Source organism: Cynocephalus volans, chromosome 10, assembly GCF_027409185.1.
Source record: "Cynocephalus volans isolate mCynVol1 chromosome 10, mCynVol1.pri, whole genome shotgun sequence".
NCBI classification, from domain to species: Eukaryota; Metazoa; Chordata; class Mammalia; order Dermoptera; family Cynocephalidae; genus Cynocephalus; species Cynocephalus volans.
Window position 1 is genome coordinate 1,390,740 of NC_084469.1, and position 13,664 is coordinate 1,404,403.

Below are 13,664 nucleotides of genomic sequence, written 5' to 3' on the forward strand. Positions count from 1 at the left end.
GGATGGAGTTGCTTGGAGGCTGCAGGGGAGAAGAGGGCCTTGGTGGCCCCCAGGACAGCAAGACCACTAATAGACTAATAGGGTTCCCGTGGACCCACATAGGAGCAAGGAGCCAGAACAACTGAAAAAGGGGAGCCATTCAGAGGCTGGAGAGTTATCGCAAGGGACCGGCACACAGCCCGTCCCATGGGAAGTGTTTGCAGCATGCAGTGGGAGAGATGGGCCCACCAGGGAAACAGTGGGGCACAGCAAGGACAGCTGATCTGCTCTCCAGTCAGCATGGGACCACTCAGGGGAGACTGGTCAGGAATAAAGAATTGCTTGGGGTGTGGTTTGATGAAAGGACTCAGGCCCAGATCAGAGTTTCTACACAACTCAGTTGTACTGGGTCTCTGGAAAGCCAGAGGACCTATAAGGTCAACCATTAAAACCTGAGCTGCACAAAAAGCCTTCCATAGGGAATCAGCAGCAAAGCAGCAATTTAGCTAAACTACACAGCTCAAGTACTGGTCCTCACAGGAAGTTCCCCCATTTTAAATGTAAGCAAAGGACAAAAAATTAGTTCTGGCCCAGGCACACTGCCAGCACCTCAGGACCGCCTGGGGACCTGAGAAATGGAGCCAGGGACCAGACTCCCTCTCCCACAACCAGGCACACCGCCAGTGCAAAGGAGCATACCAAAAACATCACCTCCATGTGGGTGGCCCACCACAGCCACCACAATAACCACAGCTGCTGTGAAAGCGGCTAGACGCCACAACCACCATGCAGATGGTCTACTGGAGCACATTGATACAAGGAGAGTCACCAGCAGAGACCAAAGAAAAGATGTCTTTCTCCACAAAGCTCATTCCAGAGTGACAAACTAAGCATCTGCTCTAGGATAATATTGGGGAACCTGAACACAACCCTCAGCATTGGACAGATCATCTAGGCAACAAATTAACAGAGTAACCATTACTCTTTCAGAAGAAGAGAAGAGGGCCGGCCCCGTGGTGCACTCAGGAGAGTGCGGCACTTGGGAGCGCAGTGGCGCTACCGCCACGGGTTCGGATCCTATATAGGAATGGCCGGTGCGCTCACTGGCCGAGCGCAGTGCGGGCGACACCACGCCAAGGGTTGCGATCCCCTTACTGGTCACCAAAAAGGACAAAAAAAAAAGAAGAAGAAGAGAAGAAATCTAGGGCTATCAGAGGTGGGAGGGGATAGCGAGAGAAGGATGGGGAGAGATTGGACAAGGGGCATAAAGAATAAGTATGATTTGTAATAATATATATATGCTAGTAATATTGATTTGATCAACATATGTCGATGTTGAACCCCCAAAATATGTATAATCAATTATGATTCAATAAAAATAAAAAACAAAATAAAATCTGGGTTCACACACTGGGATGAGAAGGGGAGTGAGCCATATACGAGTATTGTGAAAAATTATAGTTTGTGGGTATAATTATGTAGTGCTTTATTCCCTCAAAGTATTTTTCTAGCCTTGAACTCATTTTATCTTCATTATCCCTGTGAAGTAGGTATGGCAGGTATGAGGGGAGGTTGGGTGCTGAATTTTTAGGTCAAAGACTGATATTAATACAAATTATTTACTAACTGTAGAACCTTGGGCACATCAGTTAACTGCTCTGAGATTCACTTTCCTCATCTGTTAAATAAGACTATCTGTGTTGCCTACTTCACAGAGTTGTTATGAAGGTCAAGTGAGAATGTGTGTGAAAGACTTGTAAATGGTAAAGCACGATATTCTTGTTTGTTAAAAAAAAAAGAAACTAGTTTAGAGAGATTAATTTGCCCAAAGTTCACAGCGAGTAGTGGTGGAGCTGGGACTCAGATTCAAGCAGTCCAATTCCTGAGCCCATACTGTTTACCTTGTCACCATACTGTGCCTACTCTACTACTCTAAACACCTACTCTGTGCCAGGCAAGATGCTAGGCACTTCATATAAGTCGACAGCCTGTTTAATCTTCACAACTCTGCATCTTATTTTCCTCCCATTTAGACATGAGGAAATTGCATAAATAGAATTCAGATCTAGGTCTGAACCCAAGTCTAGCTGGCTTTCTTTCTTTTTTTTTTTTTTTTAAAGAGATGACCGGTAAGGAGATCTGAACCCTTGACTTGGTGTTGTCAGCACCATGCTCTCCCAGTGAGCTAACCGGCCATCCCTATATAGGGATCTGAACCCGTGGCCTTGGTGTTGTCAGCACCACACTCTCCCGAGTGAGACACGGGCTGGCCCCCTAGTTGGCTTTCAAATGGAGTCATTTCCCGTCACTCACTGGAAGAGTGTTTTCAGATGGTTTCTTAGGAGTCTTCCCAGTTCTAGAGAAAGAGAAACCGTCTCACAGTTTTTGCTCATCTGAACACTGAAGAACCTACAGAATCCATCTTAGGCAAGATGTGGGAGCAATCAGGGTTTCCTCAGTTCTCTTCATGAGGCTCTATGGGGATGTAATTTTGCCTGTAGCCCTCAGGATCCCATTCCAGTGGTTTGTCCCCATAATTTTACATATATATATATATAAATTTTTTTCAGCAGCTGGCCAGTATATCCTAATTACATTTGTATAATTTATAAATTATGGTTATATTTCTATATCCAATTAAAATATTTTCTATTTTACTTTGGAAAATGGTGTTTTATAGCTGGAAGGGACCTCTGAGATCATCTACACCGGTCTGTCACTTAAAGATGAGAGGACAGTTCTAGATAGCAATCACAGAGCTGGTGACACAGAGCAAGCTCTCCCCGTCCCCAACCCAGGCTCTTCCCGCTACACCATACTACCCTGTCTATTTCCACCTCCATGGTCTTCTCCCAGCCTCCTTATCGGATTCTGCCTCTTCCGCTCTTTCTCTCTTTGAAAATAGGAACCAAATCCTGAAACCTTGTATGTTATCACCTTGGACTTATCCTACAGCCTGCAATCGAATCAATTACTAAATCCTGTGAATTTTGTCTCATATCTCTTAAATCTACTACTTTTTTTCTATCCTTTCCCACCTTCTTCCTAATTGATCTGGCCTCAGTTCTTTTTCTTCTCCAATCCCTCCTTGAACTTTTGTATGGGGCAGAATTGCTTGGGATGCTTATTAAAGAACCCAAGAAATTCCAATTCCAGTCTGGAGTGGAGCCATATAACCTACAGATACCTTGAGCAACTGCTCTAAACACAACTGTAAGTCTACCACTTTTCCACTTGAAATCCTTTGTTGGCTTTCTATTCCAAAGTTTGACCTCTCACTCTTTTCCTTCCTACCTTTCCTGCAGTATAAGATCCTATGACTTCCCCACCCTTCACATACCCCCTTTGACTCTGAAGACCCATCTTCTTCTGATCCCTGGGGCCTTTATTCAGTCTGTTCCTTTTGTCTTTTTTTCTTCCCAAGTAGCCAGGCAAGATCTTGTTCAAATCCTATCCATCCTTCAAGACCATTCCAGAATTTTCCCAGGCAGCATTAATCTTTCCCTTCTCTATGCTCCATCAGCAATCTGATCTGTACTTACCTTTATTACAGAACATTTCTTAGATTAGATATGTAGTTCTCAAAGTATGGTCTCCAGACCAGCATCAGCATCACTTGGGAACTTGTTAGAAATGCACATTCTCAGATCCCACCCCAGAATTACTGAATGAAAAACTGTGGGGGTAGGACCAAGCTATCTGCATTTTTCTCTTTCCTGAGCATCTAGATTGGCCCAGGCAGGTGTTCAGTTGTTGTTGTTGTTGTTGTTGTTTTGGTGGCCGGGAAGTATGGGGATCTGAAAGAAATCTTTAACATTGCTTTGCAGATCATACTTGTGCAACATCAGACCCTGCACTTCCACTGTATACATATCGGTGGCTCTTTTTCATTCTGTTCCTGTATATCCTTAGACCTGGGTTGACTGACACTCACCTCCTCCCTTGTCCTGTCTGACCCTAAGCCAAGCACAGAGCTCTGTTCTCAGTCATAATACAGATATCAATGCCTAGTGGATATCTGACTGCTGGGATGCTTGTGGGACTGTCTCAGTTGATACACATCTTTAGGTTTCATAAACTTGGCAGAGCAATAGCTGTCTGCCCATCACCCTGCAGCCTAAGTCTTTTGGCAGGGTAAATTTCTGGCAGGTATGGAAATACCTCCTCTCCAAAGTGAGGGTGGAGTGAGGGGGTGGATAAAGGAGAGATAGGAACAAAAGACCTAGAAACAGTATGATATAATGAGGTAACATGACAGAGTATAAAGACCATAAGTTTTGGATTCAGGCAAATTGAGTTCAGACTCCAGCTTTTCCATCATCATGTAAACCTGGACAAAATATTTAACCTCTCTGCAGTTTTTGGGGGGTTTTTTTGCACCTGGCCAGTACAGGGATCAAACCCTGGACCTTGGTGTTATCAGCATCACGCTCTAATCAACTGAGCTAACTGGCCGGCCCCAGTTCAGTTTCCCCAACTGTAAGGTGGGGATAATACCGTGTCACCTTACAATTAGTGAGAATTAAATCAGGTTAACACAAACAGGAATACTTCCCATTATGCTAGCACAAAGCCTTAATGGACATTAGTTTTTATGAAGATCAGAAAAAGGGTTGATCCCAAGGCTGTGCCATATGGCTATACTAATTATCACCCATCCTAAATAATATCCAGACAAATGGATTTGAAAGTGCCAATTCCAAAAGTGGCATGTGTGGTGACATCTGCTGCTGGGATGGGACTGTAGTCCTGGGCAAGAGGAGATGATAATGCCAAGGGCACTTTTTAGTAAATTTGTTCAGGAAAAAAAAAAAAAAAGCACTACCACCACCAAAGCTGAGTTAATCAAGGGTGCAAGGCAAAGAGGAAGCAGACAGTTCTCTGGATCTGGATCAGATGGGCTGATAAGGCCAAGACAGACTTATTAACCAAATCCAAGGGTCTCGAAGGTCTTTGCAGAGAAGGTACACAAAATACTATTGATTTTATTAGCAACCACAGATGTATCATTCTTCACAACATTTTACACTTATCTTGTTTCACAGGGAAGGCAGACTAATTTTAATGAAACACCAATAATGTATCTTAAGTAACCTGTACCTGAAAAAAATTAAAGTTAAAATGCTCTACATAACAGTGCAGAAACAAAGTGCAGCTGGCAGTTTAATACACAAAAACAATGCTGAATTAGTAGTGTTTGCAGTGATACATTTTGCCCATCTTTGGAAAGTCCTGGAACAGTATTCACCACAAGCTGAATGAGAAATATGAACTAGAACGGCTAAAATACTGAAAAAAAGGACCACTCTAGAATCAGTTTTTCAATGACTCAGCCCCCTAGTCTGTAAGACAGTGATCTGCTGTAGTGTGTATCCCCACTGCAGTACCTATTGCAAGATCAGATCTTCTCCATCACCCAGCATCAAGGACAAGGGGTGCCTGGTGTGTCACAACCCAAGGAGGAGTTGCTGCTGGTTACCAATATGTATTCCTGTACATACTCCACTTGAGTGGCAAGGATTCTCTCAAGAAGTACACCCTGAATACATTTACTTCTAAAAAGACTGTGTCAGTCTTGTTGGTAGGTGCGCAGAGGAAAGTTTATTTGCTGGAGGACATAGTACCAGACACTGGTTCTCATTGCCCATAAATGGAAAGATCAATGTCTATGCTGTTAGAGGAGGACTACCTTGTCAGGAAGATATCAGTTATTACCTCTATAAGAAAAAGTTTATATTAAAATCAACTTCTGGGTAAACTCCCTTAGAAATGCTGTTCTCAGATAGTCCCATTCCTAGTTTCAGAGGCAGCCATGGAATATACAGAGTCTCCCCTGACCTTGGGGTAAGAAAGAAGGGTAATTAGCATTCATAAAAGGGATTTAAACTTTGGCCTTAGGACTCTCAAACCGCTCCCAACTTGACTAACAGGAGCCTCAAGTTGAATGTCTTCAGGGACCAACAACTCACTCATGTTGTCACTCACAACCATAAAGAGAATGGTTATTAGAGTAACCAAAGTTTTCTAAAAATGGGACATGGCATGATGAGCTGGGGCATTGCGTGCCATGACTGATTCTCTTCCCATAAGCGCAAACACATGTGCCCACATGTACACTGTGGTTACACACTAGGGCAGAACCTTTTTTTTGGCTGGCCAGTACAGGGATCCAAACCCATGCCCTGGTTTTATAAGGCTGTGATCTAACCAACTGAGCTAACCAGCCAGCCCAAGGCAGAACCTTTTTAAACAAGAAGGTCTCCAGCACATCTTCCCAAGATGCTAAGTTGGTGAGGAAAACAGACTTCGCGCTCATTTGGCTGACCACCCAGGCAGGGTCTAGGAAAAATGCCTTTATCCCTTCCTCTGACTCCTTGCTCCTATCTCTACTGAGCAAGGTACTGGTCTAGGATCAGGGCATTCTCATCAAAAGGCATCTTTGATGTTCTTGAGCTGACGCACAGCCAGGTCTACAGGTAGGTTGAACTTGAGGCTGCTGAGGCGGCTGAGCAGGTTGAGGGCGCTCTCGAAGCCTGTGTGTGCCATATAGCTCCAGGGCTGGTAGTGGGGCTCAATGAGTGACCCTGACTTGCAGATGAGGTTCACCCAGGACACCAGACGCTGCTCATTCAGTGCCAGGCACATCAAGGCTTTCAACTCTGAGTCTGCGCTGCGCTTAAAAGGGTCATGCTCTGTCAGCACTATGTGGATGGCTGTCAGTAGGCCCTGTTTGGGTGTCACAACAGTGCCTCCCATAACAGGCAGAGCAAAGGACTGGGAGAGCTTCCGGGCTGGGGATTCCACATAAGCACGGCCGTTCTTAGCATGGTAGTACTTTACAAAGAGCTCCCAGGGGTGCATGGCCTCAGGGGCCGAGGAGAAGGCTGGCAGTAAACAAGCAATGGGGGCCATGACAAGGCTCATCCCTGGGGAGGAGGCATACAGTCCATGGGCCAGCAGGTCCCTCACAGCCACTGTCAGCTCCTTCCGCACAGCCATGGTCAGCTCGTCCTTGCCTCCCACGGAGAGGTCCTGGAGGTTGGCAGAGGTGATGACATTGTCATGTGGCTGTTGCCTTAAGGCTAGCTGCTTCACTCTGTCTACTGATACCTCCAGCCTCTTCAGTAAAGGAGAGTAGTCTCTGTCAGCCTGGCCCTTCTGCCACAGGGTTTGAGGGATCTGGCCTGTGGCACAACCAAACTGGCTCACAGCAAAGATCTGGAGCACCGCTAATGCCCGCCGCATCAGGTGTAGCCCTGTCTCCTGGACTTTCTTCAGGTCTTCTGCCTTTGCTGTTTAGAAAAGACAATGACTCATCACTGATGAGTGAGAGGCCATAAAGGCACAGAGACACATTCAACAAGTCACCGGATGAGGTAAAGTCTTGTCTCTGAGCCACACAGTATGGGTCTGACATGAAGGCAAGAGCCACCTAGGACACAGCTGGACTTTATTTATTTATTGGTTAATAATAGCTCCATTGAGATATACTTCATATACAATTCAGTGGTTTTTGGTATATTTAGAGTTGTGCAACCATCACCACAATCAATTTTAGAACATTTTATCATCTTAAAAAGAAACCCTGTACCATTACAGCATTTCTCATTCCCCATTTCTCCCCAATCCTCAAGCCCTATCCTAGGCCACCGCTAATCTACTTTCTGTCTCTATAGATCTGCCTGTTCTGGAAGCTGTACTTACTTTTGCTGTTTCCTGCAGGCAGTTTGCTGCTGCCTGTTCTGGTGGAGCCACATCCTGTCTTCCCACTGGCCTTGCACTCACAGTATTTATCACTGGTCTGCGAGGGGCTTCCCACTTCATCTGTAATCAGAAGTTACAAAAGATTTTTAAAGGAAAAATAATATTTAACGGTGACTATCACGTACAAGAATTTTACAAATCTTAATTTACTTGTGTAAAATGATAACTGGCATATAGTAGTTTGCTCAAAAAATATTTACTAAGTAAATGAAGCATGAATCATCATTTTATGGGTGAGGAGAGTAAGAGTAAAGAGGTAAGTAACCTACTCAAGAACACGAAACCAATAAGTAGCAGAGCTGGGATTTTAACTGTCTGGTTCTAAAACCCATGTTCTGTTCACTCTACTATGCTGGCTCCTTTACTAAATGATCAAACTTAATAGTACATCAAGAACTGGCACGTTTAGGTATTAGTACTCAGAATAAATATAATTATTATATTGGTTCTTGTTTTCCATTCAAAAGAAAAAGAAAAAAACAAATATAACTATTATTACGACATCCCTTCTCTTCTCATCCACTCTGACCTTGGATGAAGTTGATGAACATCTCGAGGTCTCGGATCTGAGTTTTCAGCTGCTCAACTAACTGTTCTTTCACTCGGGCTGGGTTGACAATCTGAGCCACTGCTGAATCCACTCGCTGACGAAGCTCTTCAGTGGACAGGGAACTGATGTCCTCATTCAGATTCATGTCCAGTTTCTTTATTAACTCATCTATGATCACCTGTCAAGACCACAAGCAATGAGCATACCCTTCGGAATTTTCAGAGAGAGCATTAGGAAGAAGAATCTTAACTGTTTTCCACCCATAAATGGAAATAAAAAACACATAGTCCTCCAAATTTGTTAGAGAAAATGATGCAACTCTGCTGAGGGCGCAGACTCCCTACTTCTCTTAGAGTAACAACAACCTTCAGTTCTCTCTGATAGAAATGGCACCTTTCCCTCACTGTAAATTTTCTACCAGGCCAGTCAGTTTTCACTCAGGAGAACGACAGTGTGAATAATTCAAAGTGGCTGATGATCCAAAAAGCCTCATGCTTCGTTTCTCTAAAGGCTCCCAAGAGAAAACACACTAATTTTTCTTAATTTCTAATCATTCTTATCTCTTTTGCCCTACTCTAGGCAACTAAAGAAAAATCTCTACAAAACATCAGTGCACATTATAACCAAAATATCCTAGTGACATTATTAGGAAGAATTTGAAATCCAAGTAACATAACCCCAGCCAGAAAAACAGCTACCTCACAGGGACAAACATGTAAAGGAGGCTGTTGTTGTATCGCTACCAGCAGATTTACAGGTCTACCCAGGTCTTACTTAAATAAATGCAGTATTAAAGTCAGTCTGGATTTCTGGAATATTTATCAACTAGTGGTAGGTGGCAGGAAAAAGCTAGTTTATCTCTTATGATGCGCCAAAGTAAAATTTTTAATTTTACTAAAAGTTTTAGTCACCAAATGAAGAAATAATACTGTTATTATATTAATACTTCTATTATTAATAATAACCACCAAAAAATAAGAGCTCAATCATATTACGAAACTTTGAAACTTGTGTTTTCCATGTGTGAATAAAGAGTGGTTCTACGTAATAGTAAAATCCCTTTGATTTGAGCCAGTAAAGGGATTCTCAGTAAGGCCAAGGGAGAATTGAGCTGGGAGAGGATGTCCTGGGAATGCTGGAAGGGACAAGTTAACCTTGGGCAGTGGTAGAGGCGCCTCTGAAATCTGCTCACCCGTTGTCTTTCCAAGACCACGGACTGTGGCAGGGAGTCGTAACTGCCCTCTTGATAAGCAAATGTTTCCAGGTCATCTAACTGGGTCTTGAGCTGCAGTATCAGTTCCTTCTGCTTCTCCCGCTGGGTTTCCAGACGGTGTTTTTCCTGCTCACTCTAAGATGAGAAAATACTTGGGTCTATTTCACAGGAAAAGGAAAACTCAAGACACATTAAGAATTCTCTCAAGTCAGGGCACATTAATAACCCAAATACAATGCATAACTCATAAGATAGGTTCAAAAGTAAAAATAATTATTTCACCCAGGCAATTTATTAAATGTGTGTTTTCTAGAAAAAAAAGTGTCTATCCATCATTGGAAATAGGATATAGATACAATGGGCTTTTTTTTTTTTTTTTTTTTTTTAAAGATGACTGGTAAGGGAATCTTAACCCTTGACTTGGTGTTGTCAACACCACGCTCACCCAGTGAGCAAACCGGCCATCCCTATATGGGATCCGAACCCGTGGCCTTGGTGTTATCAGCACCGCACTCTCCCGAGTGAGCCACAGGCCGGCCCATACAATGGGGCTTTTTAAGATGGGTTTTTCCCCCCAAAGGTCTATTTAAGGTAGAGACAACTCAGCTAAATCAGCCTCCCAGAAATTAAACACGCCATCCTCCACAGTCAATTACCACAGCACAACTCCTGAATACTTTGTGCAGCCAAATTTTGCAAGAGAATCTGGGGATAAGGGTGTTAAGAAAGGCTTTATAACTCATAACCAGTTTTCTTAAGGTTCCAAGTCCCTCCAATGTATTACAGGATACTTCTGCAAACTCCAAAGAATCAAATGCAGGTATCTGGGGCAGTGAAAAAAGCTCAAAAGCCAAGTAGTACGAGTAGGAAGGTAACAATTTTTTTTTTTTGCAGTATCTGGCACATTTCCCTGCCCAGTGACTCCTTTTCTCACTGTTGAACACCAGGTAGTTTCCGCGTTTAAATTATGAAAAACTCTTTAGGGTGGTAAAGTCTTGCTAACGTATCCTTGCACAATGGTTCTTCCTTGCCCTTCTTGAGTGTCAAAAATGAAAAGCAAAACTAGCAAATCAGGCTGGCCGGTTAGTTTAATTGGTTAGAACATGACCTTATAACACCAAGGTCAAGGGTTCAGATCCCTTTTGGCCAGCTGCCAAAAAAACCAAAAAAAACAAAAAAAAATGTAACAAATCATTTGTAAGGTAAAGCTGCATTTTAAACTAGAAGTCTACAGGGTATTAAATTTAACCTTAAAATGGTACTTACCAATCCCTCCAGAAGTAAGGTATGAGAGAGAACAAATGAAAAACAACAAATTAACTTTTTGTTCAAGTATTTATAAAGCAGTCTTGCCTTATTTAGCTTTGCTCAACAGGAATGCAAGCCTTTTCTCAGGATACTACCTCTCCAATCCTTTCCAAGTGTTGTTTTTTCTTAGAATTCTCTCCCCCTCCCCCACTTTGTGAAGGCCTCTCTCCTTTAAGAGGTTTCCCTGATTTCTGCAGGTAGAACTAATCATTTCCTCCTCTGTATTTTGCACACACTTCTACTCCTGCTCACATCACATTACTGTTATGTGCTGCATAATGACGTTTTGATTAATGACACACTGCATATACAAAGGTGGTCCCATGTGAATATAACACCATATTTTTACTGTACCTTTTCTATATTCAGATATGTTTAGATACACAAATACTAATTGTGTTTCAATTGCCTACAGTATTCAGAACAGTAACATGCTCGAAAGGTTTGTAGCCTGGGAGCCATGGACTATACCATATAGCCTAGATGATCTAAGCCTGTGTAAGTACACTCTGTGATGTTCACACAATGACAAAATTGCCTAACGATGCATTTCTCAGAATGAACCCCCATCACTAAGCAACACGATTGTATTTGTTTAGAATTCTGTAACCCCTAGTTTACCAACTCCTTAAGGGCAAGGGCCTTGACTTTGAACCCATAATTCATAGCATAGTGCCTGGCGTAGGGTGAGCTCTCAGCAGTCAATTTTTGTATGTTACTGAACGGAAGTAGGTACAGTGACAAATTCCAAATAATAAACTCTGACTGGAGGAAGGTGTCTAATCAGCCCAAGGAGAAAGAACTGGGAAATAGTCTTTTTCATTATATCCCAACTTTATGAAGCCAAGGAAGGAAGAAACCAGCCATAAATCCTGATTCTGTTTTCATGATTAAGTCTGCTGAACTCTGACACTTGCCATGGTAGCTACAGCATGCTATTTGCTGGAGCGTGGGCAAAAAATTTAATACGAAAGAACAACGAGTTCTGGAGCAAGGTGGGAAATTTTAGAAACAATTTCCAGTATGAAGTGAGATAAAAGAAAATGCTGGTTTAAAAATATTTGGAACTGGTAAGAAATGAATCATTCAGTTCAAAGATGTCCTCTACTTTGGTACCGCCTGTTCACGTCAATGTATGCACACAAGATTTTAGCTGCTTATTAGGTAGATCAAGCACTACTTTTTTTTTTTTTCTTAAGTGGTATACTGTTTCTGAAAGTGAAAATGAACAACGAAAAGAGAGTGCCACACCCACACTGGACCTTTGGTGCTGTTCACTCCTGAACAGGACCCCGGGCACAGTAATTCTAGCCTTCCTAGTTCTTAAGTTTGGCAATATGAGACAGCTGCTCCCTGTGCAAGGAGCTGTGGGAGAGGGTGGCACAGTAAACACAGGAAAAAGTTTAGATTAAAATAAACAAGTCAATATCTGCTACTGATAAATCTTGGCTAAAACCAATTTAAGTGGGAAGAAAGCCATATGTGAGCTGTAACTTGAAGAATAAAAAGGTGAAAAGGCAGCGTGTCTCTACACCTCCAACAAGCTATCTACGTCTGTGCCCTTCCAGAAATTCAAAGCGTATAAGGAAATGGTGTGTGGCGTACATAGTTTTATTACTTTTTCGTGTAGGCAAACTCAGTCGATCTTGCCACAGTTAGCAGAGGACCTCATTCAGAATACCTAGTTATCAAGCAGGCTGGGGGAAGAGTTCAAAAATTCCAACATCAGGAAATTCATATAATCAGAAATTGTGTTTCTTTCAATTACTAAGATTCATCAAAGCTCTCACCCAGATAAAAGAGTCTCAAGACTAGACTTTGCCTAGATTCCGGGAAAGCACAGATAGGGACTTAATCTCAATTTACACGAATTTCTTTCACTTACAACTTTTTCCCAGTGGCCAAGGTACCCTGTGGTCAGCAAAAGTGTTCAGGATTTAGGTACTTTATGAGGCGAAGGCAAGGTAAGCGGGAGCAGCACCGCTTCGTTTTGCTCTGTTGTCATCGCAATTACCCACGTCGCTCACCGCTCCTCCGCGGCTCATGTCATCACACACGGGCATCTCTCTTTCCACATCTTCAGAGCACACCTCTCACCCTCAGGTTCCCAGATCTCTTTGTCCTCCTGCCCTTCAGCAGGCTCCACACACCCGTCTCCAGTGTCCTTGACTCCGACCCACGCACTTAACTAGTCGGGTCGGCTTTTCACGGTTTCTACCTCCGTCCGCGTCAGCATCGCCACCCACCCAACTCCTCACTCCCATATCCCTCCAGACTGGCCCCAGCCGCTCACCTGGTCCTCGCCCCGCAACCGTGGCCGGTCCCCCGGCAGCCCGTCGCCTTCGTCGCCGGCGGGGTCCTCGGGCCCCTCGTAACCCAGGACATGAGGGCAACCACGGAAGGCAAAGTCTTCAAGCTCGCGCAGGAGGCGCTGCTGCTCCGCCGGTGCCCCGCGCACCACCTGGCGCAGACGGAACTGAACCTGCGCGAAGTGCGAGGACAGCGCGAGCAGCGCCGAGTCCAGCCGCCGCCGCTCGGCCCGCAGCCGCTGTAACGTCCGGCCGGGCGAGTCCGGCGGGGAGCCCGGGGCTGCGCCGGGCTCCTCGGCCGCCGCCGCTTCTGAAAACGCAGCCGCCCCAGGCCCGGCCTCCGCCACCGCCCCCACCGGGGCCCAGCGCACCGTCTCGCATGGTGGAAGCGGCTCCTCTTCCTCTTCGTCCTTTGTCTTTGGTCCGGGAGCCGCCACGACCGTTACCGGCTCCGCAACCGCTTCGACAGCCGCCATCTTCCCGGAAACGCCGCCGCACGTCAGCCGCGCCCCTTTGCTGCCCTGGCAACGGCGCGCTGGCC

General features: G+C 44.3%; 1 protein-coding gene across 1 annotated transcript; it reads right to left on the bottom strand.

The window, feature by feature from the left end:
• Positions 1-4,931: 4,931 nt before the first annotated feature.
• RUNDC1 (RUN domain containing 1) lies at positions 4,932-13,622 on the bottom strand. The gene is made up of 5 exons (XM_063110880.1): positions 13,108-13,622; positions 9,486-9,641; positions 8,273-8,471; positions 7,684-7,803; positions 4,932-7,271 (listed from the first exon to the last, which is right to left on the bottom strand). Exons 1-5 carry the CDS (start codon positions 13,597-13,599, stop codon positions 6,406-6,408), a joined length of 1,833 nt encoding a protein of 610 aa, XP_062966950.1. The 5' UTR covers positions 13,600-13,622; the 3' UTR covers positions 4,932-6,405.
• Positions 13,623-13,664: the final 42 nt, after the last annotated feature.

Excerpts from the sequence above, each read along its gene's own strand:
- RUNDC1 (XM_063110880.1), bottom strand. The coding sequence starts at position 13,599 with ATGGCGGCTGTCGAAGCGGTTGCGGAGCCGGTAACGGTCGTGGCGGCT. Across the intron at positions 8,472-9,485 it reads TGGTCTTGGAAAGACAACGG|GTGATCATAGATGAGTTAAT; the intron begins GTGAGCAGATTT and ends TGGTCTTGACAG. Across the intron at positions 7,272-7,683 it reads GCCTGCAGGAAACAGCAAAA|CAAAGGCAGAAGACCTGAAG; the intron begins GTAAGTACAGCT and ends TTTTCTAAACAG.